General features: G+C 41.4%; 1 protein-coding gene across 2 annotated transcripts in view; it reads right to left on the reverse strand.

The window, feature by feature from the left end:
* Positions 1-2,706: 2,706 nt before the first annotated feature.
* LOC112256774 (syntaxin-binding protein 6) overlaps positions 2,707-26,136 on the reverse strand; it is a 119,313-nt gene continuing 95,883 nt past the window's right edge. The window contains exons 5-7 of one of the 2 annotated variants that reach the window (XM_024430270.2): positions 21,815-21,925; positions 9,437-9,594; positions 2,707-4,129 (exon numbers count right to left, since the gene is read on the reverse strand). In XM_024430270.2, the coding sequence (XP_024286038.1) occupies positions 4,106-4,129; positions 9,437-9,594; positions 21,815-21,925 (293 nt within the window). In that variant the 3' untranslated portion in view covers positions 2,707-4,105. The remainder of the gene's footprint in view (positions 4,130-9,436; positions 9,595-21,814; positions 21,926-26,136) is intronic. The other variant, XM_024430271.2, reaches the window with a different exon arrangement.

The raw sequence follows: 26,136 nt of genomic DNA on the forward strand, positions 1-26,136 counted from the left end.
ATCAAAGTGGAAAACCACACTACAGGCTGATCCAACTTTGATGTAATGTCCTTAAAACAAGTCAAAATGAGGCTCAGTAGTGTGTGTGGCCTCCACGTGTCTGTATGACCTCCCTACAAAGCCTGGGCATGCTCCTGATGAGGTGGCGGATAGTCTCCTGAGGGATCTCCTCCCAGACCTGGACTAAAGCATCCGCCAACTCCTGGACAGTGTGGTGCAACGTGGCGTTGGTGGATGGAGCGAGACATGATGTCCCAGATGTGATCAATTGGATTCAGGTCTGGGGAAGGGCGGGCCAGTCCATAGCATCAATGCCTTCCTCTTGCAGGAACTGCTGACACACATTGTCTTGCAGTAGGAGGAACCCAGGGCCAACCGCACCAGCATATGGTCTCACAAGGGGTCTGAGGATTTCATCTCGGTACCTAATGGCAGTCAGGCTACCTCTGGCGAGCACATGGAGAGCTGTGCGGCCCCCCAAAGAAATGCCACCCCACACCATGACTGACCCACCGCCAAAGCGGTCATGCTGGAGGATGTTGCAGGCAGCAGAACGTTCTCCACGGCGTCTCCAGACTGTCACATGTGCTCAGTGTGAACCTGCTTTCATCTGTGAAGAGCACAGGGCGCCAGTGGCGAATTTGCCAATCTTGGTGTTCTCTGGCAAATGCCAAATGTCCTGCACAGTGTTGGGCTGTAAGCACAACCCCCACCTGTGGACGTCAGACCCTCATACCACCCTCATGGAGTCTGCTTCTGACCGTTTGAGCAGACACATGCACATTTGTGGCCTGCTGGAGGTCATTTTGCAGGGCTCTGGCAGTGCTCCTCCTTGCACAAAGGCGGAGGTAGCGGTCCTGCTGCTGGGTTGTTGCCCTCCTACGGCCTCCTCCACGTCTCCTGATGTACTGGCCTGTCTTCTGGTAGCGCCTCCATGCTCTGGACACTACGCTGACAGACACAGCAAACCTTCTTGCCACATCTCGCATTGATGTGCCATCCTGGATGAGCTGTACTACCTGAGCCACTTGTGTGGGTTGTAGACTCCATCTCATGCTACCACTAGAGTGAAAGCACCGCCAGCATTCAAAAGTGACCAAAATATCAGCCAGGAAGCATAGGAACTGAGAAGTGGTCTGTGGTCCCCACCTGCAGAACCACTCCTTTATTGAGGGTGTCTTGCTAAATGCCTGTAATTTCCACCTGTTGTCTTTTCCATTTGCACAACAGCATGTGAAATGTATTGTCAATCAGTGTTGCTTCCTAAGTGGACAGTTTGATTTCACAGAAGTGTGATTAACTTGGAGTTACGTTGTGTTGTTTAAGTGTTCCCTTTATTCTTTTGAGCAGTGTACAAAAAAATGAAGGGAGGAATGGAGGGGAGAGGAGGAGGATTCAGTGGCTGTTGGAGGAGAGAGTTACAACAGGAGAGCCCCGCTCAGGAGATGTTTTATGGGGTACTTAGTTACCCTCTCGGGCAGTAAAGGTATATCATGTATTTCTACATCAGTACTGTTCCCTGCTCCCCTGCTTGTCAAAAAGACGGCATCATTCATTTAGGATTTAAAGCACTATTAGTGGGTGGGTGAGAACGGGAGGATCATTTTGATGCAGATCCAATTCCGCTCGCTTGTGACTGACACACAAATGTAAGACTTCATCTGAGAGTCTGGATTAGTGTTCCGTCCGCATTGCTGTTCCATTGTTGAGAGATTTAATTACTATATACACTTCTCGAGATGTGGTCTGTGGAATAACATGGATAATTCATGTGAACAGCATCATTAGAAACTTCCTCAATAGTTGAATCATGTTAATTATATTTGCCCAAAATCTGAGTATTACATTTCAGTAATTTAGCACTCTCTTATTGAGAGTGACTTATACTGAACTTATTTTTGTTCAGTATAGACACTTGGACATAGAAGCCTGCACACATGCTGTGTCACTGTGGTAAGAATGTTAGCTCTACAACAGAGACCCCAGTAGTGGATAACTAGGTGATACACAAACTTCAATGACCTAAACAGTATGTTTTTTTCTAGTTTTAACTACAAAATTTCACATCCAAAAACGCAAACATCGGCAACAATTTAAAGACAGACTTGAGACTGTGTTTATTTAGATGTTATGTAATCTGATATAAACAGAGGTTTTGGAATAATTCAATGTGTGACCTTCAAATTCTAAAAAGCATTGGTCTGTGATGTTTCATTGAAAAGAATGGTATAAGTCTGTATTACATGTGCCTAGTATTGAGACCATCTATAATAACTACCTTTTCATTCCATTAGCCTATTCTACATACAGTACTGTGGCCTTCTGTATTCGCCACACAATCCACTTCTAACAAGCACCATACATCTTAAGGAACAACCCCCTCTTTCAAACCTGGTGCCACACATTCTTGATCTTCTCCTTTTGGTTATCGATCTAGCAAGGCAGTGTTACCTTGGGATACCATGAGTGTTATCATAACACATTCATACTGCTCAAGTCAAACGACATGCTGTTGAAGTACTTATGAAAGAGTACGTTTAAAAACACCGATATAGAAGCATTGCACTTGGATTGTTCTGGACCGTAGCTAGTCATATGACATGTAAAAAGATGCTGACTTATTCACTGACCAATGGAGTGTAGACAAAATGACTTGCAATAGTAGCTTGCAATTGCTACAAAAACATTTCATAACCATCAGACAAATTACTTTCAATATTTTTTTATTAAAACAATGAACATCCAAAATGTAAGGATGAAGCGGATTAGAATTTGAGGCAACTAGAATTTCAGTAAGAACTTAACAGTGCTCGCTGCAAGGTAAGGTTGTCAGTGCATTGTGACGGTTGGACAAATCCAAAATATAAGCGTAATAAACAAGACATATCCACACTGCGGGTGGTTTAGTTGCTTCAAATTGCTTGTAAGGAAGCCACGGTTACACAGTGAATGCAGACCAATATTGTACAATGCTGCAAGTGATGATGTGTCAATATGCTGTTTTACATATCAGAACAAAAAACTTTATATAAACACAAGTTAAACTATAAGTACAAGATGTGACCAAGGTTGGAGTTGAAAGGGTTACAATCAAAATGATATTTACAGGGATGATTCGACACCAATTACATTGCAAATGGTGGTAGAATGATCTGATTACAGTCTTATAAGCTTGTTACACTAGCTAATTTACAATGATACTGTAGTCTCTTACCTTACAATAAATTGTCTGATCTTGTCCCAAGTGCTTCAATAACACTTAAGAAATACCAACAGTGAAGCCTAAATACTTGTTTTTTCTGTGTGGGTTTTATTCAACCTTTTATAATGAGTGTATTTTAATAAGTGTATTTTGGTAGACCATGCACCTGAACCCTGGGTCACTTTAATGAATAGCTCACAGACTGTTTTGCGGAATATTAAACTTGGAAAATCTACCATATTGGTTGAAATGTAAGCTTGCAGCAGTAGTTTTTAGAAGCCACATGAATGTCCTCCACACATTTGGCTAATATTACATCTGAAATGAATGTACGCACCAATGAGCTTTTCAAAACAATATGATGCCAAATAGTCAAATGACAAAAGAGAGTGAAGAGCTCATCTCCTTTAGACAAGTTGATGTTCACATACTGGGGTGTACATTGCTGACTCTGTACAGTAAAATAGCCATCATATGAAATGCATGTGTCATGTCATACACTCTGCTGCAGTTATATTCTCCTCTTCCAGCACCGTATGTAAAGTCACTTCTTTGAGGGAGTTGAAGACCTGTTCCTTTTAGGGGGATTTGGACGGTGGTGTGTGTGTGTGTGTGTTGGGGTGGGGAGGGCAGTGACCATAGTCAGTCATTTCCATGGTTTGTCACAGTAAGGTCAAGGAGTACTTTGGGAGCAATGGAGGGAGTAAAAGAAGAGTAGGCCGTGAAACATTTGCTCTCAACTGTCTCATCTGTGTTCCGTCCCTCTTTCTCTCCCCCCTCCTCGTCATCAGATCTTCGTTAGAAACAAATAAATGTTACCTTCGTTACAAGAAATACAAATAATACAATCTGAAACCTGCCCTATGGTGTCTGGCACGCTTGGTGGACCCCTCTCCTCAAAGTTTAACATTTATGCTTCATGGCCAGCTGTGGAGAGGAAAAAGAGAGGGGAAGGGACAAAACGAGAGCACGTCAGCCATGTGGAGATATATAAACATCATGCAGTGACTAAGTGAAATGAGAAAGCAATTTAAGTGAACATTTCTTCAACACCCCCTATGGGGTTGCCAAAAATAACTGAAACAAAACACAATAAGATTAAAAATCTATTAATTTCTGGAAACTGCAAAAACAAAAATTAATTCCAAAGTTAGCAAGCACATTAAAATCCGACCACCAACAAATACAAGTAAAAGAACCTCATTGATACTACTTTGTTTCCCACCTGGTGGAGGCTAACATGCTTGGCATCATGAGTAGTAGAACAAGGACAAGCAGGGTCTATTCTCTAGGCAGAAAGGAATAATAGCTATTAGGGTGGTGTTATTCCCCAGGGGTTGGTAAGGGCCCCACGCCCCAGTGTTTTCATCAGGCAGTGAATGGCCACTCAGACTTCATCTCTTAAAAAGAGAGTTCTAGCGGGCTTGTCTGGAGGCTCATTAAGGAGAAGGCCAGAGCCACCAATCTAAATCTCACACACACACACACACACACACACATACACACACACACACACACGTTTCAAAATAGAGGTGGGTGAAATCTCCAGAGCTAACAAGTGGGGGCAGCAGAGCTGCAGCACAGACGGCCATTGCTCCTTCTGTGGGGATGGTGAGAGCTCAACAGTGGCGCTAATGGACTGATGTCACACAGAGCCTCAGCAGAGACACTGCAGAGACAGACTGCCTGAATCTGCAGTGTTGTTTCCCGCTACAGGTCACCTTAACACTGGAGTCCACTACAAGATACCATATGTTCTCAACTTGAACTAAAGTATACTGAATCACAGGTAGAAAGAGGGAGATGTGGTGTCTTGTTCAATGGCATTACAGGGGGGGAAGTAGCGCAGTTGGCAGATACAGGATGTTCCCAACAATTTAACATCAAAAACTGAAGCGGGGGAAAGATACAACTTTCAAAACATTAACTAAATATTTTTCAACGTTATGACCAGTCAGAGAAGATGTTGCAGAATATATTTACTGTAGCTAGCTAACATCACCTTCCTACCAGTGGTTACCCACGTACATTATAGGGTTGCATCTTTTAACAAACATGCTTTAGTGAGTACAAGACTAACACTGCAAGACAACTAATTGGTTAAATGGTTCACAAAATGGAGCGTCGAATTGCTCAATGTGGAAGTGGATGGAGTGTCTTATCTGTATGGGGAGTTAGTGCCTTCAGAAAGAAATCATACCCCTTTACTTATTCCACATTTTGTTGCGTTAAACCCAGAATTCATATTTGATTAAAAAAATAATACAAAATCTCACCCATCTACAATACTCCATAATGACAAAGTGAAAACATGTTTTAGAAATGTTTATTGAAAATGAAATGCATAAATATCTAATTTACATAAGTATTCACACCCCTGAGTCAATCATTTGTAGAAGCACCATTGGCAGCAATTAAAGCTGTGAGTCTTTGGATAAGTCTCTAAGAGCTTTGCACACCTGGATTGTACTATATTTGCCCATTATTCCATTCAAAATTCTTCAAGCTCTGTCAAGTTGATTGTTGATCCTTGCTAGACTGCCATTTTCAAGTCTGGGCCATAGATTTTCAAGCCGTTTTAGGTCAAATCTGTAACTAGGCCACTCAGGAACATTGTCTTGGTAAGCAACTCCAGTGTAGATTTGGCCCTGTGTTTTAGTTTATTGTTTACTGCTAAAAGGTGAATTCATCTCCAAGTGTCTAGTGGAAAACAGATATGCAGAGTGGTACTCAGTGATGTGCTGGACTTGACCCAAACATAACACTTTGTTTTCAGGACAAAAAGTTTATTTCCTTGCCACATATTTGGCAGTATTACTTAAGTGCCTTGTTGCAAACAGGATCCATGTTTTGGAATATTTCTATTCTGTACAGGCTTCCTTCTTTTCACTCTGTCAATTAGGTTACTATTGTGGAGTAACTACAATGTTGCTGATCCATCCTCAATATACTCATATCACAACCATTAAACTCTAACTGATTTAAAATCACCACTGGGCTCATGGTGAAATCCCTGAGCAGTTTCCTTTCTCTCCGGCAACTGAGTTAGGAAGGACGCCTGTATAATTGTAGTGACTGGGTATATTGATACACCATCCAAAGTGAAATGATGAACTTCCCCTCAAAAAGGATATTCAGCATTTTCCTTTTTATTTTATTACCAATCGATGTCCTTCTTTGCGAGGCATTGAAAAACCTCCTTGGTCTTTCTGGTCTAATCTTCGCTTGAAATTCAATACTGGATTATGAAGAGACTTCACAGATAATTGTATGCATGGGGTAAAGAGATGCGGTAGTCATTCAGAAATCATGTTAAGCACTATTATTGAACACGGAATGAGTCCATGCAACTTATGTGATTTGTTAAGCACATTTCTACCACCTGAACTTATTTAGGCTTGCCATTACAAAGGGGTTGAATACTTACAGTATTGACTCAAGAAATGTCAGCTTTAAATGTTTTATTCATTTCCTAAATGTTCAACAAATAAATTCCACTCTGACATTATCGGGTATTGTGTGTAGATCAGTGACACAAAATCTCAATTTAACAACAAAATGTGGAAAGATTATGCGCTCTATCTGGAACAGTGGGTCACCAAAGTTGGGTGATCCTGTTTTTACAGGAGGTGCAAGAAGCCAGGTCAAAGACAATTATAGTTACTTTAAAAGTTATTGGAATTGATCACAGTTGTGAGTTAGAAGCGGAGCACGATTCGTATTTTTACAAATTATGTCCTTTACAATGTATTTCCTGTTTTTGCAGCAAAACCATATTATGATAATAGGATGGTTAAGCAGCGGGTGATTAGTTCTCCTTGTGTGACGGATACAGTTGGATTGAGAGGATGAGAGAAGCCCATGGAGAATAGCTGGGATAGAGAGAATAGATGGAGGAATAAACTATGAATAGGAGGGATTCCTAACAAGAACATCTAGCTAGTGAAACACCCTGCTGTGCGGCCAGAAGCAACAAACTAACCACTTAGACTGAATCACCTGAGGATGGAGAACAGTGTTTGATATTTTTGCTGGAGTTTAGAGCTCAAACTGAGTTTACAGAAAATCCGTTTGGGATGAATTGTTAGTCTAAGACAATGGGGAAATGTGGGTCACATAGTACCATTATGTGGTATAGCCTATACCCTTGGTAACATGTACTACTAGTAAGGTTATTCTGTTCAGTTCGTGTGGTTATGAAAAACTCCTCCAGCCCTTGTAATGTGGTATGATACACTACATGATACACAAAAGTATGTGGACACCTGCTTGTTGAATATCACATTACAAAATCATGGGGATTAATATGGAGTTGGTCCCCCCTTTGCTGCTATAACAGGCTCCACTCTTCCGGGAAGGCTTTCCAATAGATATTGGAACATTGTTGCTGGAAATTGCTTCCAATTCAGCCTCATGAGCATTAGTGAAGTCAGGCATTGATGTTGGGCGATAAGGCCTGGCTCGCAGTCAGTGTTCCAATTCATCCCAAAGGTGTTCGATGGGATTGAGGTCAGGGCTCTAGCCCAAACCATGAAAAACAACCCCAGACCATTATTCCTCCTCCACCAAACTTTACAGTTGGCACTATGCATTCGGGCAGGTAGTGCTCTCCTTGCATCCGCCAAACCCAGATTAGTCTGTCAGACAGTGAAGTGTGATTCATCACTCCAGACCAACAGTTTCCACTGCTTTAGAGTCCAATGGCAGTAAGCTTTACGACACTCCAGCCGATGCTTGGCATTACATTACGCATGGTGATCTTAGGCTTGTGTGCAATTGCTCGGTCATGGAAACCCATTTCATGAAGCTCCAGATGAAAAGTTATTGTGCTGACGTTGCTTCCAGAGGCTGTTTGAAACTCTGTCGTGTGTGTTGCAACCGAGAACAGGCCGTATTTACATGCTTTAGCACTTGGCGGTCCCATTCTGTGAGCTTGTGTGGCCTACCACTTCACTGCTGAGCCGTTGTTGCGCCTAGGCATTTCCACTTCACAATACAGCACTTACAGTTGACCGGGGCAGCTCTAGCATTGACGAACTGACTTGTTGGAAAGGTGGCATCATATGACATGACAAGTTGAAAGTCATTGAGCTCATCAGTAAAGCCATTCTACTGCCAATGTTTGTCTATGGAGATTGCATGGCTGTGCGAGCAACTTTTACACCTGTCAGCAAAGGGTGTGGCTGAAATAGCCAAAAGTTTGGGGTCACTTAGAAATGTCCTTGTTTTTGAAATAAAAACACTTTTTCGTCCATTAAAATGTCAAATTGATCAGAACTACAGTGTAGACATTGTTAATGTTGTAAATGACTATCGTAGCTGGAAACAGCTGATTTTAAGAGAATATCTACATAGGCATACCGAGGCCCATTATCAAGCAACCATCACTCCTGTGTTCCAATGGCACGTTGTGTTAGCTAATCCAAGTTTATCATTTTAAAAGACTAATTGATCATTAGAAAACCCTTTCGCAATTATGTTAGCACAGCTGAACACTGTTGTGCTCATTAAAAAAACAATAAAACTGGCCTTCTTTAGACTAGATGAGTATCTGGAGTATCTGGAACATCTGCATGGGTTCGATTACAGGCTCAAAATGACCAGAAACAAATAACTATCTTCCGAAACTCATCAGTCTATTCTTGTTCTGAGAAATTAAGGCTATTCCATGCGAGAAATTGCCAAGAAACTGAAGATCTCGTACAACGCTGTGTACTACTCCCTTCACAGAACAGCGCAAACTGGCTCTAACCAGAATAGAAAGAGGAGTGGGAGGCCCCGGTGCACAACTGAGCAAGAGGACAAGTACATTAGTGTGTCTAGTTTGAGAAACAGACGTCTCACAAGTCCTCAACTGGCAGCTTCATTATATAGTACCCGCAAAACATCAGTCTCAAAGTCAACAGTGAAGAGGTTGATTCCGGGATGTTGGACTTCTAGGCAGAGTTCCTCTCTCCAGTGTCTGTGTTATTTTGCCCATCTTTTATTTTTATTGGCAAAGCTGAGATATGGCTTTTTCTTTGCAACTCTGCCTAGAAGGCCAGTATCCCGGAGTCGCTTCTTCACTGTTAACGTTGAAACTGGTGTGTTGCGGGTACTATTTAATGAAGCTGCCAGTTGAGGACTTGTGAGGCGTCTGTTTGTGCTTTTCTTTCAAAAACAAGGACATTTCTAAGTGACCCCAAACTTTTGAACGGTAGTGTGTGTGTGTGTGTGTGTGTGTGTGTGTTTCACCTTGTGTGCAGTGACGGCGAACTGCTCAGCACTGTTCTTCATCTCCCCTGTTTTCTCCTCAGCCCTGCCTAAGCGCTCCCCTCGCTCGTTCAGCGCCTGGCTGGCCTTCTGTACAGCGCTGGTCACACTGTCTGCTGCCGAGTGGAGTATACTGTTACCTGGAGAGGAGGGCAATATAGAAAGAGACAGAGAGAAAGAGTAAAATGAGAGAAGGCGGGAGGGGATGGGATAAATATAATAAATTATACATTGCCTTCTATCTCATCACTATCAACAAAATAACTCCATGCAGCACTACTGATATGAGTTTGGTAGAAATCCCCTGCTTTATGAGATAATGCTGATATTTCATTCAGCAACCTTGGCCGGACGTTGATTATTGACAAGGAACAGGTCAAAAATAAGGTTACTCCAAATCAGGAATGCCAAGGAAGCCAGCTAATGAGGTTTTCTACAGAGATTGGATTCCTGTGAGAAACAAGCCAATGAAATTAAAAACCACATCACACTCCTCATTTACAAGGCTTAGACTGATGAGGTCTATCACACCATTTCTCTCAAATTGAACTGAAACAACCTCCTCACTACTTGAAAGTGTACCAAATAGCTTCAGGTGTTCCTCTTTTCTTTAGTAAAACTTTAGTGCTCATTCTCTTTTCTTCCTCTCAGACTGAAGTGAGATAATGGCGGAGAGGGGAGGGAGTGTGTCTGACGATCCCTGGCGGCACAACTGTGTGGATGAGAGGAAAGAACAGAACAGTCTTCCTCCGATAGCCCCGACCCTGTGGATGTTTCAAACTGGCAAGCTATTAATCTACGCTCTGGACAGCGAGGCCTGCCGTCGACCCACAACGCTAACAATCGTTGCGTGTTCATATATCCAAGGGAGGCGCCAATATAAACAGTTTTGAGCAGTGTTTTTGGCCTTTTGTTTATGAAGTTTCTTCTATTGTTGACCTTGCTTGGGTTATTTTGTTGTCTGGGAAGGAGGACAATGAAATAGTTTTTTCATCAGTTGTTCCAAAGTTGTGAACGAGCCATTCTTCAGCAGAACTGGGGACTGGTACTGCAATGTTCTGTATGCACAATGGACGAAAACACCACCAACAAAAAAAGAAAAAAAGACCAGCTCTAACAATGTGCTCTTCTCAACTGGCTGGCTGTGGAAGGAATAGAAATACAACAGAACTCAATGTAACTAATGCTTTCACTGTTAGAAGAGGATGGCCTCTTGGGGTTACAGTTCAGGACCAAACATCCCACGCATTGACACTTACAAATGTAGATCCTTTGAACACTCCCAAACAGGGAAACAGATCCCAATCAAAGGTTTATTCACATGCTCCACTAAGGCAGTTATTTATCTTATAACTTGTCCTTATGTGGGAAAAACAAAGCGTGAATTAAAAGAAAGAATCTCAGACAGTCAATTTAACATGTCTTCCCAAACGGAATCCACACTGTAGAGGGTATACTGGTAGGCTGACTGACTGATAACTGGCAGAGTTGTGGTGCAGCGGGGTAGGTGACAGCCCAAAGCAGATGGGATGCCAGCTGGTCTTACTCTCCTCTGCTTTCCTTCAAAGGAAGTTAACTTGATAAAGTCAAAGCCGTCCACTCACACAGAACTACTGGGAGGAAGAAAAGCTTTCCCCGGTTTCTCTCCCAGACCGGCTAAATCACCACTAGATAGATAGCAGATTTGCCCTTCCCTCAAGGCTCTGGATTTCATTACAGTCCAGGGAAGGAGAAGTGTTTATTTAGCATCTTCCTCACAGTAGTAAAAAACAAAAGAACTTGTATTGGGACACAGGTGTCAAGTTTCCTCGATGTCTCCCTCCAATCGCTTAAAAAAAACTCCTCTTCACCTGAAAACAGAGAAGGAGGGATGAGAGCTCTTTAACTCCATCTAGATCACTTTTTATCCCCCCTTCTACTGAGAGAGCCCAGAGACATCCCACACACACTCTTCAGTCTCTTTCTTGCTTCTCACTTTTTTCCCTGGGCAGGGTGATTCCGGCCTGGCTGCTGGTGGAGTCCCCTCCTATGGTGAATGTCATTAAAGAGAATAGCAGGGAGGCAGGTTGTGTGGTGACTGTATGGCCCTGGGTCTTTACTCTGTAGAGTTGATTTAGGTGCCGTCATGCTGTAAGGGGGATTTGTAGGAGTGAGGCATGGCATGGTGATTCAACATTGTCCTCGGATTCTGTTGAGATTTCTCTTCACAGGAACATGGGAGAGTGATGGGGGAGTGATGCCTTGCCTTTAACAAACACCTCTGTTTTTTTTTGGGGGACCAAGGCAATCTCTGCTCATTGCAAAATGCCACTTCAGTGTTAAAGTCAGGTGAGAGAGCTGGCAAAACAAATTTGGGCGAAGTGTTGCTTTGACATTTGGTATGATAATGTACTTCTGTTTGGCTAGTGAGCTTTTCTGAAATGGGGCTTTCGTAAAGAATTAACGGTCTATCCCTGTGAAGGAACGTGACCTTCCTGAGTCCGTGTTCTATGTCTCAGGGAACTCCTACTTCAACAATGCAGGGAGAATGTGTCTATACTCCGATGATATCAACATAATCAGGGCTCGCCTGTAAAACAAAAGGGGACAGAACAAAAGACAAAACCCTTTTTCCGCAACAAAAGTGAAAGAAAAGTCAAATGCCCCATCAAGTGATCACAGGTCAGGCCAACACAATGTAATGTTGTGATTGTGATGATGAGGACTGTCAACCGCCATTTACTGTCAAAGCCTGCTTGATTGGTTCTGTAACTCACCCAGTTCAGACACTCACACCAATGCACGCACACACTCAGGCATACAGTGCCTTGCGAAAGTATTCGGCCCCCTTGAACTTTGCGACCTTTTGCCACATTTCAGGCGTCAAACATAAAGATATAAAACTGTATTTTTTTGTGAAGAATCAACAACAAGTGGGACACAATCATGAAGTGGAACGACATTTATTGGATATTTCAAACTTTTTTAACAAATCAAAAACTGAAACATTGGGCGTGCAAAATTATTCAGCCCCTTTACTTTCAGTGCAGCAAACTCTCTCCAGAAGTTCAGTGAGGATCTCTGAATGATCCAATGTTGACCTAAATGACTAATGATGATAAATACAATCCACCTGTGTGTAATCAAGTCTCCGTATAAATGCACCTGCACTGTGATAGTCTCAGAGGTCCGTTAAAAGCGCAGAGAGCATCATGAAGAACAAGGAACACACCAGGCAGGTCCGAGATACTGTTGTGAAGAAGTTTAAAGCCGGATTTGGTACAAAGAGATTTCCCAAGCTTTAAACATCCCAAGGAGCACTGTGCAAGCGATAATATTGAAATGGAAGGAGTATCAGACACTGCAAATCTACCAAGACCTGGCTGTCCCTTTAAACGTTCAGCTCATACAAGGAGAAGACTGATCAGAGATGCAGCCAAGAGGCCCATGATCACTCTGGATGAACTGCAGAGATCTACAGCTGAGGTGGGAGACTCTGTCCATAGGACAACAATCAGTCGTATATTGCACAAATCTGGCCTTTATGGAAGAGTGGCAAGAAGAAAGACATTTCTTAAAGATATCCATAAAAAGTGTTGTTTAAAGTTTGCCACAAGCCACCTGGGAGACACACCAAACATGTGGAAGAAGGTGCTCTGGTCAGATGAAACCAAAATTGAACTTTTTGGCAACAATGCAAAACGTTATGTTTGGCGTAAAAGCAACACAGCACAACACAACACACCACAGGTGGTGGCAGCATCATGTATTGTAAGTATTAACTTGGGAAATGGGGGCTGAATAATTTTGCACGCCCAATTTTTCAGTTTTTGATTTGTTAAAAAAGTTTGAAATATCCAATAAATGTCGTCCCACTTCATGATTGTGTCCCACTTGTTGTTGATTCTTCACAAAAAAATACAGTTTTATATCTTTATGTTTGAAGCCTGAAATGTGGCAAAAGGTCGCAAAGTTCAAGGGGGCCGAATACTTTCGCAAGGTACTGTATATTCTAACAGGGACACACACACATGCTTGCAAGCTCAAACACACTCTTGCATAAGCCTACATATTTGCTATATCTCCAAAATGCAAGCTCAAGCAGAGTCAATTACCATCCATTATGAATTGTGTGCCAGTACGCTGCCCTGAAGTCTCAGTGGGTATTTGAAGAGAAATGAGGCTAAGAGACACTCTGCTGTAGAGTAGCAACACCATCTACTTATCTGTACATTATACATTTTATCAAACACTTTCCATAATATTATGACTAAAGACCTTTGTTGTTGTTCACCTTAAACTAGTGCTACTTGAAAATGTAACAGTTGTAGCATTGTGCACAGTAGGGATGTCTTGGCTGTGTGCTTAGGGTTGTTGTCCTGTTGGAAGGTGAACCTTCACCCCAGTCTGAGGTCCTGAGTACTCTGGAGCAGGTTTTCATCAAGGATCTCTGTACTTTGTTCCGTTCATCTTTCCCTCAATCCTGACTAGTCTCCCAGTCCCTGCCACTGGAAAACATCCCCACAGCATGAATCTGCCACCACCATGCTTCACCGTAGGGATGTTATTTTGCCAGGTGATAAGTGCTGCCTGGTTATCTCCAGTTGTGACGATTGGCATTCAGGCCAAAGATTTCAGACTTGTTTCTCATGGTCTGAGAGTCTTTAGGTGCCTTTTGGCAAACTCCAAGCAGCCTGTCATGTGCCTTCCACTGAGGAGTGGCTTCTGTCTGGCCACTCTACCATAAAGGCCTGATTGGTAGAGTGCTGCAGAGATGGTTGTCCTTCTGGAAGGTTCTCCCATCTCCACAGAGGAACTCTGGAGCTCTGTCAGAGTGACGAACGGGTTCTTGGTCACCTCCTTGACCAAGGCCCTTCTCCACCGATTGCTCAGTTTGGCTGGGCGGCCAGCTCTAGGAAAAGTATTGGTGGTTCCAAACTTCTTCCATTTAAGAATGAGGGAGGATAATTTGTTCTTGGGGACCTTCAATGCTGCAGAAATGTTTTGGTACCCTTCCCCAGATCTGTGACTCTACAAAATCCTGTCTCGGAGCTCTACAGACAATTCCTTCGACCTCCTGGTGTGATTTTTGCTCAACTGTGGGACCTTCTATAGGCAGGTGTGTGCCTTTCCAAATCATGCCCAATCAATTGAATTTACCACAGGTCGACTCCAATCAAGTTGTAGAAACATCAAGGATGATCAATGGCAACAGGAGGCACCTGAGTTCATTTCAAGTCTCATAGCAAAGTGTCTGAAAACTTGTGTAAATAAGTCATCTGTTTTTTATTTGTAATACATTTGCAAACATTTTCTAAAAACCTGTTTTCACTTTGTCATTATGGGGTATTGTGTGTACATTGATCAGGGAAAAAAATTATTTAATCCATTTTAGAATAAGTCTAACATAACAAAATTTGGAAAAAGTGATGGGGTCTGAATACTTTCCGAATGCACTGTACAGTATATCTACCACAGTCATATACCCTTGAAAGTGCCTCGGCTATGGTATGTTTGTTTGTTTGTAAGGTTACACTATGGCTTTTAAAACGCCAACATGAAACCTTCTCTGGTGATAGTTTCAAAGTGCCACTGAATAGACATTTTTCTTGTCTGTAAAGGAATGCCGCTTCTGAAGCGGAAATAACGCCCATCACTAGGCGGACAGAACTGTCAATCCAATAATCGACCAGCCTGTGCATAGACCACACTCTTCTAAAACAGTACTTTAGAGTTTGTTAAATACCGTGATTTCCCAATACATTTAGTAGAAGGGAAAAAAAGGAGAGACAAGAAAGATCAACAGAGACTGGCGTAACCAACACAGGATGAACTTAAGTGTCACCACCCAACAGGATGGTATCACGCTGGCACACACCGCTACCGCTGTGCCCACCAAAACCCCCAGCTGGCAGCCTGGCAGCAGGGAAACCAACCGCCCTACTATACAGATTAGGAGACAAATCAAATCGGATGTTTCCAACTCCTCCTTCACGTATTTGCCATTTAATTCAAATGCAAATCCTGACATTAACTTCTAACCTGAGCTGCCCGCTGCTCTTAATACTGTGTTAATCCTCATTCGACCCTGAAGTTAAAGTAATTAGGAAAAACAGGGAAGATTCTTCTGACATGGAGGAGGTTAATTCAACTTTGCTACAGTAGCTAGTAGGGCGTCACTGCTCTGCTGATAGGGGTGCAGCAGTCAGGGACTGGGGATGCCAATGGGAACAAACATGGAACATTCAGCATCAATGTACCATAGAGACACTGTCTGTCTAATTGAGCAAATTGCCCAGATGAAAGTTTAGAGGCGATAAATGTCAGTGTAGAACAATCTGGCCTTAATGGCCATGTATTCTAATCATCACCACCCGACACAGCCAGAAGAGGATTGGCCACCCCTCAGAGCCAAGTTCCTTTTTAGGTTTCTTCCTAGTATCATGCCTTTCTTGGGAGTTTTTCCTAGCCACTGTGCTTTCACATCTGCATTGCTTGCTCTGTGGGGTTTTGGGCTGGGCATCTGTATAAGCACGTTTAACAACTGCTGATGTAAAAAGGGATTTATAAAATACATTTCACTGATTGATTGATTGAGGGTTGCATATTATACTGAAAAACCATAACCCTGTTCATAATTGCCTTGTTAACATTAGTTCAAGAGGAATTTGAGCATTAATTGGTATTGAGGTGAATATAGAAATTCATGGTAATTTTGTGACTGCACTTAGGGCTGTAACGGTAACTGGATAACCTTGACATTGGTGGTATTGGATGAAGACAGTCATGAAAATGAAATAAACATCAAAACTGTATAAAAAAGCATTTGTTTTGAATAAAATAAATGATTAACTTTATTTTAATGTAGATATACTTTACCCATAGCGGGAGTGATAACTATTGATTATATGTTATTGTTTTGCTAACTGTATACATCTCCTCGTCTTTCCAACTATCTTTTGATGCACCATAATCAGCATATCCCCAATACCCCCCAGTGGGGTGCGAATAGGAAAGAAGTTGGGACCGAGAGTACCTATAGTACCTATCGATCCTATAGCCTACAGGGTAGGAGGGGGGGTAGCCTCTGACTTTTATACAATTATTTGTACATTTGACAGAGTTACTGGGGAGAAGGTGCAGTTGAAGTCAGAAGTTGACATACTTAGGTTGGAGTCATTAAAGCTTGTTTTTCAACCACTCCACAAATGTCTTGTTAACAAACTATAGTTTTGGCAAGTCGGTTAGGACATCTACTTTGTGCATGACAGATTATTTCACTTATAATTCATTGTATCACAATTCCAGTGGGTCAGAAGTTTACATACACTAAGTTGACTGCCTTTAAACAGCTTAGAAAATTCCAGAAAATGGATGTCACGGCTTTAGAAGCTTCTGATAGGCTAACTGACATAATTTGAGTTAATTGGAGGTGTACGTGTGGATGTATTTCAAGGCCTACTTTTAAACTCAGCCTCCTTGCTTGTCATCATGGGAAAATCTAAAGAAATCAGCAAAAAAACATTGTGGACCTCCACAAGTCTGGTTCATCCTTGGGAGCAATTTCCAAATGTCTGAAGGTACCACGTTCGCAAGTATAAACACCATGGGACCACGCAGCCATCATACCGCTCAGGAAGGAAACGTGTTCTGTCTCCTAGAGATGAACGTACTTTGGTGCGAAAAGTGAAAATCAATCCCAGAACAACAGCAAAGGACCATGTGAAGATGCTGGAGGAAACCGGTACAAAAGTATCTATATCCACAGTAAAACGAGTCCTTTATCGAAATAACCTGAAAGGCCAATCAGCAAGGAAGAAGCTACTGCTCCAAAACAGTTTGCAACTGCACAAGGGGACAAAGATCGTACTTTTTGGAGAAATGTCCTCTGGTCTGATGAAACAAAAACATAACTGTTTGACCATCATGACCATCATCATGTTTGGAGGAAAAAGGGGGAGGCTTGCAAGCCGAAGAACACCATCCCAACCATGAAGCACGGGGGTGGCAGCATCATGGTGTGGGGGTGCTTTGCTGCAGGAGGGACTGGGGCACTTCACAAAATGGATTGCATCATAAGGGAGGAAAATTGTGTGTGTATATATACAAGTAGATGTCCGAAACGACTTGCCAAAACTATAATTTATTAACAAGGAATTTGTGGTGTGGTTGAAAAACGATTTTTAATGACTCCAACCTAAGTGTATGTAATCTTCCGACTTCAACTGTATTTGGATGAGGAATTGGTATATAAACTATGTTTAATTCCACAGGATTGATTAACACGGTGGGGAACGAAACAGACAATGGTGGAGTATTTTGGAGCGAGCAACAGCCATCGAACAAGTCCTGGTCTTGGATCGTAAACATAATCACCTCATGGCAGGACAAGACGTCTTGTCATCCATCCAAGCAGCATTGAAACCTGTGGCTGTCTTCACTGATGTTCTCTCTGGTGAGAGTTACGTCACAGTCTCGTCAGTGAAGCCTGTGCTTCCGTTACTGACAGGAGATCTGCTGAAGCCCGACCTCTCCAAAGACACCGACCTAACGCAAAGCCTCCAAAAGATGATGTCCAGTGTCCTCGAGTACAGCCTACTGACAATAACATAACTTCTGTCCATCTCTTTCCTCTTCGACCTAAAATACAGAGGCGAAGGGGATGATTTGAATGAGATGAGAGAAGGACTCCTGAAAGAGATGGTGGCGGGGGGGCGGAGGCAGGGGTGGTGGTGCTACTGGTACTGGGGGAGATGATGACTCGAACGATGGCAAGAAAATTAATTTAGAGGGATCTCCTCCAGAAGCGAAGGGCCCAATCCACAGCCAATGTACCCCTCACAGTCTGTGAAGACACCAAACTGACTCGCTACCTACAGGAACAGCCTGACCCAAAGGATAATCCCCTGACCTGGTGGCGAGACAACCAGACTTGCTATCCTTTGATGTGGAAGCTGGCACGCAGATACATGAGCACCGCATTCGAGCGAATGTTCAGCACTGCAGGGAACATTGTCACCCCTGTCCACTCATGCCTCAAGCTGGACAAAGTCAATAAGCTCACTTTACTGGCACAAAACCTGGAGCTAGAGGTAGAAGATGATGCGTAGTTTGCATTTTACTAGCCATCGCCGTTTGCAATAAAATAAAGATTTTTATTCTATATTTAATGATTTTTGTTTTATTATAGGCCTATAGATCTACTGTTAATATGTGCTCTTACCTATGTATGTTACTGCTGTTAGTAGTAAGTAATTATAGGAGTGCTAGCACATTTTACTGCATTGTCAGAACTAGAAGCACAAGCATTTCGCTACACTCGCATTAACATCTGCTAACCATGTGTATGTGACAAATAAAATTTGATTTGATTTGATTTGACATGGCACTTTAGTAACCTTGACTTTCTTTAATACAATGCACATTTTTATTGCTTTATGTTAAATAAATAAATGGCTCTTCTTAAAAAAAGATTGTATGTGTCTGACAATTCATGAATTATTCAACAGCAAGAGTCCCATATGCGACACATCCATTAGGCTAGTAAACTGAACTAAATTGCAAAAATGTGTTAATTAACCTACTCCTGTCTATACAGAAATGCATCAAATCATTTCAAATAGGCTACTACACCAGAAAGCAAGATTTGGAAGATCAGAGGATCATCAGCTTATTTAAATAAAAACATGAGCTGTGGATTGTTTTAAAAAGGTCCAATGCAGCTGTTTTTATCTCAAAATCAAATCACTTTGGGGTAACAATGACAGTGCCTTCAGAAAGTATTCATACCCTTGACTTATTCCACATGTTGTGTTCCAGTACGAATTCAACATTTATACATATTTCTCTCTCACCCATCTACATACCCATAATGACAAAGTGAAAACTTGCTTTTAGACATTTTTACCAATGTATTGATAATGAAATTACAGAAATCTAATTTGCATAAATATTCACACCCCTGAGACAATACATGTTAGAATCACCTTTGGCAGTGATTACAGCTGTCCTTTTACAGTCTTTCTGGCTAAGAACTTTGTGTACCAGGATTATATTTGCACATTATTCTTTAAAACATTTGTCAAGCTTTGTCAAGTTGGTTGTTGATCGTTGCAAGATAGCCATTTTCAATTCTTGCCTTATATTTTCATGCCAATTTAAGTCAAAACTGTAACTAGGCCACCCAGGAACATTCAATGTTGTCTTGGCAAGCAGGTCCAGTGGATACTTGGCCTTGTGTTTTCGTTTTATTGTCCTGCTGAAAGGTGAATATGTGTATGTTGCAAAGAGGAGTGAACCAGGTTTTCCTCCAGGACTTTGCCTGTGCTTAGCTCTTTTCCATTTATTTTTTATCCCCCCCAAAACCCCTCCCTAGTCCTTGCTGATGACAAGCATACTGTACCCATAACATGATGCAGCCAACACCATGCTTGAAAAAATGAAGAGTGGTACTCAGTGATGTTTTTGCTCAAAACAAAGATTTGTATTCAGAACATAAAGTTTATTTCTTAGCCCAACATTGTTTTCCCAGTTTTACTTTAGTGTATGTTTTGAATATATATATTCTGTACAGGCTTCCTTCTTTTCACTGTCATTTAGGTTAGTATTGTGAAGTAACTACAATGTTGCTGATCCATCCTCATTTTTCCTCCTATCACAGCCATTAAACTAACTGTTTTAAACTCACCATTGGCCTCATGGTGAAATCCTTGAGCATTTTCCTTCCTCTCTGGAAACGTAGTTAGGAAGGACGCCTGTATCTTTGTAGTAACTGGGTGTATTGATACACCATCCAAAGTGTCATTAATAACTTCACCGTTCTCAAAGGGATATTCACTGTCTGTTTTTATTATTATTCTTTTTTACACATCTACCAATAGGTGCCCCTCTTTGCGAGGCGTTAGAAAAGCTCCCTTTTCTTTGTGATTGAATCTGTTTGAAATGCACTGCTCGACTGAAGGTCCTTACAGACAATTGCATGTGTGGGGTACAGCGATGAGGTAGTCATTAAAAAAATCATGTTAGACACATTATTGCACACAGAGTGAGTCTATGCAACTCGTGACTTGTTAATCAAATTTTTACTCCTGAATGTATGTAGTCTTGCCATAACAAAGGGGTTGAATACTTAAAGACTCAGGACATTTCAGCTTTCTTTTAATAAAAAAATAAAATACAGTTTGACATTATGGGGTATTTATTGTGTGTAGGCCAGTGACACAACATTTTAATTTGATCCATGTTAAATTCAGGCTGTAAAAGCCAAATGTGGAAAAGTCAAGGTGTGAATACTTTCTGGAGGCACTAAGCACCTTGCTGTGGCTGTTTCCATTAAAATGAAGAAACAAAAATAGCTTCTTAGCAAAGAGCAATTTCTCAAGATAAATATTGTTAGAACTGTCTGAACATTAAAAAATATATGTTTATTGGCAAAGGTTTGGAACTCATTTACCACCTAGTGATGTTACCAGGCAGGCCAAAACTCCATCCCACCAATTTCATGCAGTCTTTTCAAACAGCTCTTAGACTAAAAGGTCCTTGTCATAATTCTTACAAGTTCAGAGTATTATTTCAACCTCATAGTGTGGAAATGTATATAGAAAACATAGAAACATCTAGTTTTTGACTGCACTGGGCCTGTCGGATAGGAGCACAATTTGGGGCAGTGCGCACAGCAAATAGACAATTGTTGAGTTGTGAAAGAGGCATTTTGCAATATTTCCCAATACAATCACAGGAAAACCTAGTTTAGAAAGCAAATGGCTATTGCTGTAAAGAGAGGACAATGAAAAGACTGTCTTTTAGTTGTCAAAATAAAAAAAACTGTAGCCTCTCTTATTGGCACCAGTGGAGTATCGGCATATTCAATGTCTTTATTATTGGGTCAATGCCACTTGAAAGTCGTGTTAAAAAAGATTCTGTTAATCTTTCCATTCATAGAAAGTGTAGTAAAATTGAATGCAATGTGTTGATAAAAGGCCACATTTTTCCCTTGCAAAAAAAGGAAATGTACATGATATAGCCTAGCCTACTCCATTACTTGCTGCATTGAAGTCCTTTTTGCTGACAGTGATTAAATTATAGTATTAGCCTTCATTATCCAATTTCTCATCACATTCGGGATAGTAGTATCTTACATACGTCTGCAAATGTGATGATGCATGCAATGCTTTATAATAAAGGTTCATTTTTATGGTGAAAATTTGCTTTCCCAAACTGACCGCGTACATATGACACGCCAATCACCGACACCAGAAATTCCATGACCGTCCCAACCCGAATGTTACTGTCCTTGTCAGATTTCAGATTGAGGGACTTAACTGCCTTGTTAGTAAAAGTATATATAATTTGTGTTGAGTATATCATTTTCTCTGTGCTTACCTTGTAAAAGTAGATGCCGACCTTGCCGTCGACCGTTTATAACAACTTCTTTCCTCATTCTGTTCAAAAAGACCTTGCAACGGAAAACGACTGAATCTACAGTTTCATCATCTGTGACAAGAAAATGGAAAGTCTCAATTTTGGTTTGCTTTTTTTATTTTATGTTGGACCCAAGAGATTACTACATTTTGGATATTACTTGTTAATCTACAGTACAGTTTGTTCTAATATGGTCATTTTGGTTCACTTTGGTTAACTAATGTAATGTACTTGTTATGTTATTGAAAGGGTTTCATTCTAACAAAAGGTATTTCGAAAAAAAATACATATTTCAATTTAGGGTAACTGGAATTAATTGGGGAAGTTAGTGGACAGTTTAAATAGAAATTAAGCTCTGTTAGTTATTAATTTGATGAAAAGGTAGCCAATATTCTAACAAGTTTCACTTGAGGTTAATTTGACTGCATAATGTATTAGTTCTGTATCCCATAAGATATCTCACAACAGTTTACAATGGAGCAAAGATGTCTGCTTGTAGTGCCAAACTGACAGTAGGCATTTGCAGGACAGTTTCCAAAATGGTTCAATGGCAAGAAAATACCACTAGATTACCATTTAGCATCCTAGAATTCAAAAAGTGATAAAAGAAGCAGGCAACATTTTAAACTCCCTCTCACCATTCCAAGATAAGATCTGCCACTGCAGCAAAGAGGCCTGGGAGAATCACAGGGATGAGTGCGCGCTGCAGCTTGGCAGTCTAGCCTGATAACGAGGCGATTACCAAATTAGTCTAGCAATGCTGTTTTATTTCAGGCCCTATTACACGGCCCACCAACTATCCCTAAACAGGTGCCTGGCTGCACAACTCCTCTACACAGATCTAAAAAGGGACTATGCCTCTGCCTCAGAAGTTGAGGGAAACACCAACACAACACTGATGAGGACAGAGACAAGCAATGACACGTGACGGAAGTCTGATGAGATAAATATGCATGTCTTTATTCAATCAATAGCAATAAAATTGCACTCTTTAGTTTCAATTTCCAGTCAATGAATAAGAGAAACCGGTATTAGGTGTATTTCATGCGCTTTTTTTTTGTCTCAACATCCATTGTGTATGTAGTTCATCCCGCCACCACAAGGGGAAGCAACAGAGTGCGTTTTAGAGCACCCCCTCTTAAAGCCCACCTATGTATTATGATTCCAGACCTTTCTTCAGATTAAGTACATCTGCCAGAGTGAATCAGCAGGCCTAAAATGTCTCTTAGATAAAGGGTGAACAAGGTTCCTCATAAACTAGCAGAATCCACAATAAGCCTGTCGACCTTGTCCTGTCCTATCAAGCCTTTACAATCTCCTCTCAGCCCATAACAACTGTCCCGGAGATCAGACCAGCCAATTAATATCATGTTCACTAAGACATACGACTCTGCCGCATACAAACGGTGACAAAGTGACAAGCCATTTCTTTGTGTTTTCACAGCTAACAAAGAGGACAAGATATGGAGTGGAGATCTTGTGTAGAACAGATAATTGCCTGTCAGGATGATCCAGTGTAGAGTAAGTGTCTCTGTTCTGTTCATAGTTCAGTGTTAATAAAGGCAAATCTAATCAGCATGAAACGGCAATATCCCAGAATCCTCCAGTGGGTCATTAGCCCCTGTGTGTTCTAGCTAAGAAGTAATACGATGTTATCGAAGGCATCTTAGTCACAACAAGTAATCTATACAAGCCTTCAACACACAACAACAGGCACCATTATAGTGACCATGTCAACCCCAACAAGGTAGTGCATAAATGACAACATGGTGCCTCTGACCCGTTGACTCGATTTGTGATCTTTGTGACAATCAGGTCAGGTTCAATGGAACGAACCTTGTTCATTGTTACATTGACTGATGGAATGTTCTTGTTATCTGGGAAGGTACAAGTCCAGTGTAGCTAAATTGATTTTACTACAGTACAGTCCTGTGCAATACAATACTGTAGTTGCACTAAAGGGTTGAGCTATACCTATAGCAAACGTTCTAATATATTACTGCATATGTGTATGAATCTTGACTGTGGTCCTGTTCCACTAAACTGAGAACTTTGTAGTTGGGTTTCTGTCATCCCCAGGTAGGTGAGTCAGAAGAGAGGCGTCCCACACAGTTATTGTCCCACACCTGAGCAGCGTCATGATTTTTGTTTTGCACTGGTGTGAGACTTAAACTGGAGGGGACAGTGGTGGCAGCACTCGGGCATCCTCTCCTCCTGTCACTAGGTCTCTGGCTGGGCTGTCAGTCACGCTACTCATTATGGCATGTGAGATGAGAGTTTCATGTGAGAAGACAGAGCAGGAAGGGCAATGTCAGGTCAATTTCTTTCTAAAGCCTGTATCTAATATAACGTGTATTCAATTGATAACAGAATTGTGGATCGGATAATGATAGTGAAACGAATCTCTTAAGTCAATTACCGGTTGAGCAGGTTGACATTAAAACAATGAATAACCGATGCCAAATACTGGAGCTATTGTTCCATAAGAAACCAATATTGCGAGTGCTTTGTGTAAAGGGTTTGACATCTACTACACATGTATAGGCATAGAGTACCAGTCAGAAGTTTGGACACACCTACTCATTCCAGGGTTTTTCTTTATTTGTACTATTTTCTACATTTTAGAACACTATGAAAAAACACATACAGAATAATTTAAGCTGGTTGAGAGAATGCCAAAACTGTGCAAAGTTGTCATCAAGGCAAAGGGTGGCTACTTTAAAAGAATCCCCCCCCTTCCCTTTTGCCCTCAGAACCACCTCAATTTGTTGGGGAATTGACTCGACAAGTGTCAAAAGCATTCCACAGGGCTGATGGCCCATGTTGACTCCAATGCTTCCCACAGTGCCAAGTTGGCTGGATGTCCTTTGGGTATGGGATTACTCTTGATACACACGGGAAAATGTTGAGCGTGAAAAACCCAGCAGCCTTGCAGTTCTTGGGACCTACTATCTTCACCTGTACAAAGACACTTAAATATTTTGTCTTGCCCATTCACCCTTAGGAATGGCACACCTACACCATCCATGTCTCAAGACTTAAAAATCGTTTATCCCGTCTCCTCCCCTTTATCTACACTGACACTCAAGTGTATATAACAATAAGGGATCATAGCATTCTCCTGGGTTCCCCTCCTACGTCTATGTTATGGAACGAGCATCACAATGTTTCGTATACTCAGTGTATATATTCATTTTATACAACGGGTGGGTCTAATCCTGAATGCTGATTGGTTAAAAGCGCAATCCAGTCGGTGTCTATTCCACAAGTTACCACCGGCTAAATCTATGATGTTAAAATGCCTATTTACTCTGTTCCATCTAACTGCGCAATCCACTGTCTCATCAGCCCAGGCAGGGAAGTTATAAACTTGATCTCCACTATAAAAAGCATCTAGACATTATCTCACATTTCTTTTAGACTAACATTTAGTTCTCAACAGTGCAGATTTGTATCTGTCTCTCTGACATTTGCAACATTATTTCAATATTCAAATTCGATCTCCAACTGTCCCATAGTAATGAACTTGTAGGGGTCGGGAGGAGGGAGAGGCAGGCAGTTTTTCTCAGCCGTCAAAATCATGAATCATTTTTATGGCTATATACAAAGAAATGTCAATTGAAAAAATGTAAAACGAAACAAAGTGCAGCTAGTTTGCAGTCTTAACAGCTTCAGTGTTTGAAGTGTTTGTGTTAGCTGTGTTGTTGGCTAGCTCCTCTGAACAACAGTGTCCTAATGAGAGAGTACATTTTCTATGCTAGGCAAAATCGTGCCTCATTAGCTCATTGTTATGGATGAATACAAATAAATGTCAATGGAAAACAGCTTAAACAAATGCCATTACTGTTGTTATTATTTCTGCATCGTTTTACATGACTGTAGGTTAGCGGTCATTTGCTAGCTAGCAAGAAAGAGATAAGAATGTTGCCAGGCAGTATGGCAATGGAACATTTAGAAGAATGACTGGGTCTCTGGCAACCGAATCAGTAGAACGAACGACCAGCCAGCTTGGCTAGCAACCCTAGATTTGTTTCAGGACAATATCTTGTGGAAGGATGAAATAGTATGGATAAATTAATCAAATTAACATTTTTAATGAAAATATGTCAATCATTATTTGAGTATGTTGGTAACCCGAAGTATAAAAGTGATAATGCCCTCGAAGCTGGTGTTTGGAGGATATATTAGCACAGTTTGGGTAGAGTCAATGGAGCTAGAGACCACTGGGGAGACACCATGGAGCTAGAGACCACTGGGGAGAGACCATGGGGCTAGAGACCACT

Source organism: Oncorhynchus tshawytscha, linkage group LG08 (genome assembly GCF_018296145.1).
Source record: "Oncorhynchus tshawytscha isolate Ot180627B linkage group LG08, Otsh_v2.0, whole genome shotgun sequence".
NCBI lineage: Eukaryota > Metazoa > Chordata > Actinopteri > Salmoniformes > Salmonidae > Oncorhynchus > Oncorhynchus tshawytscha.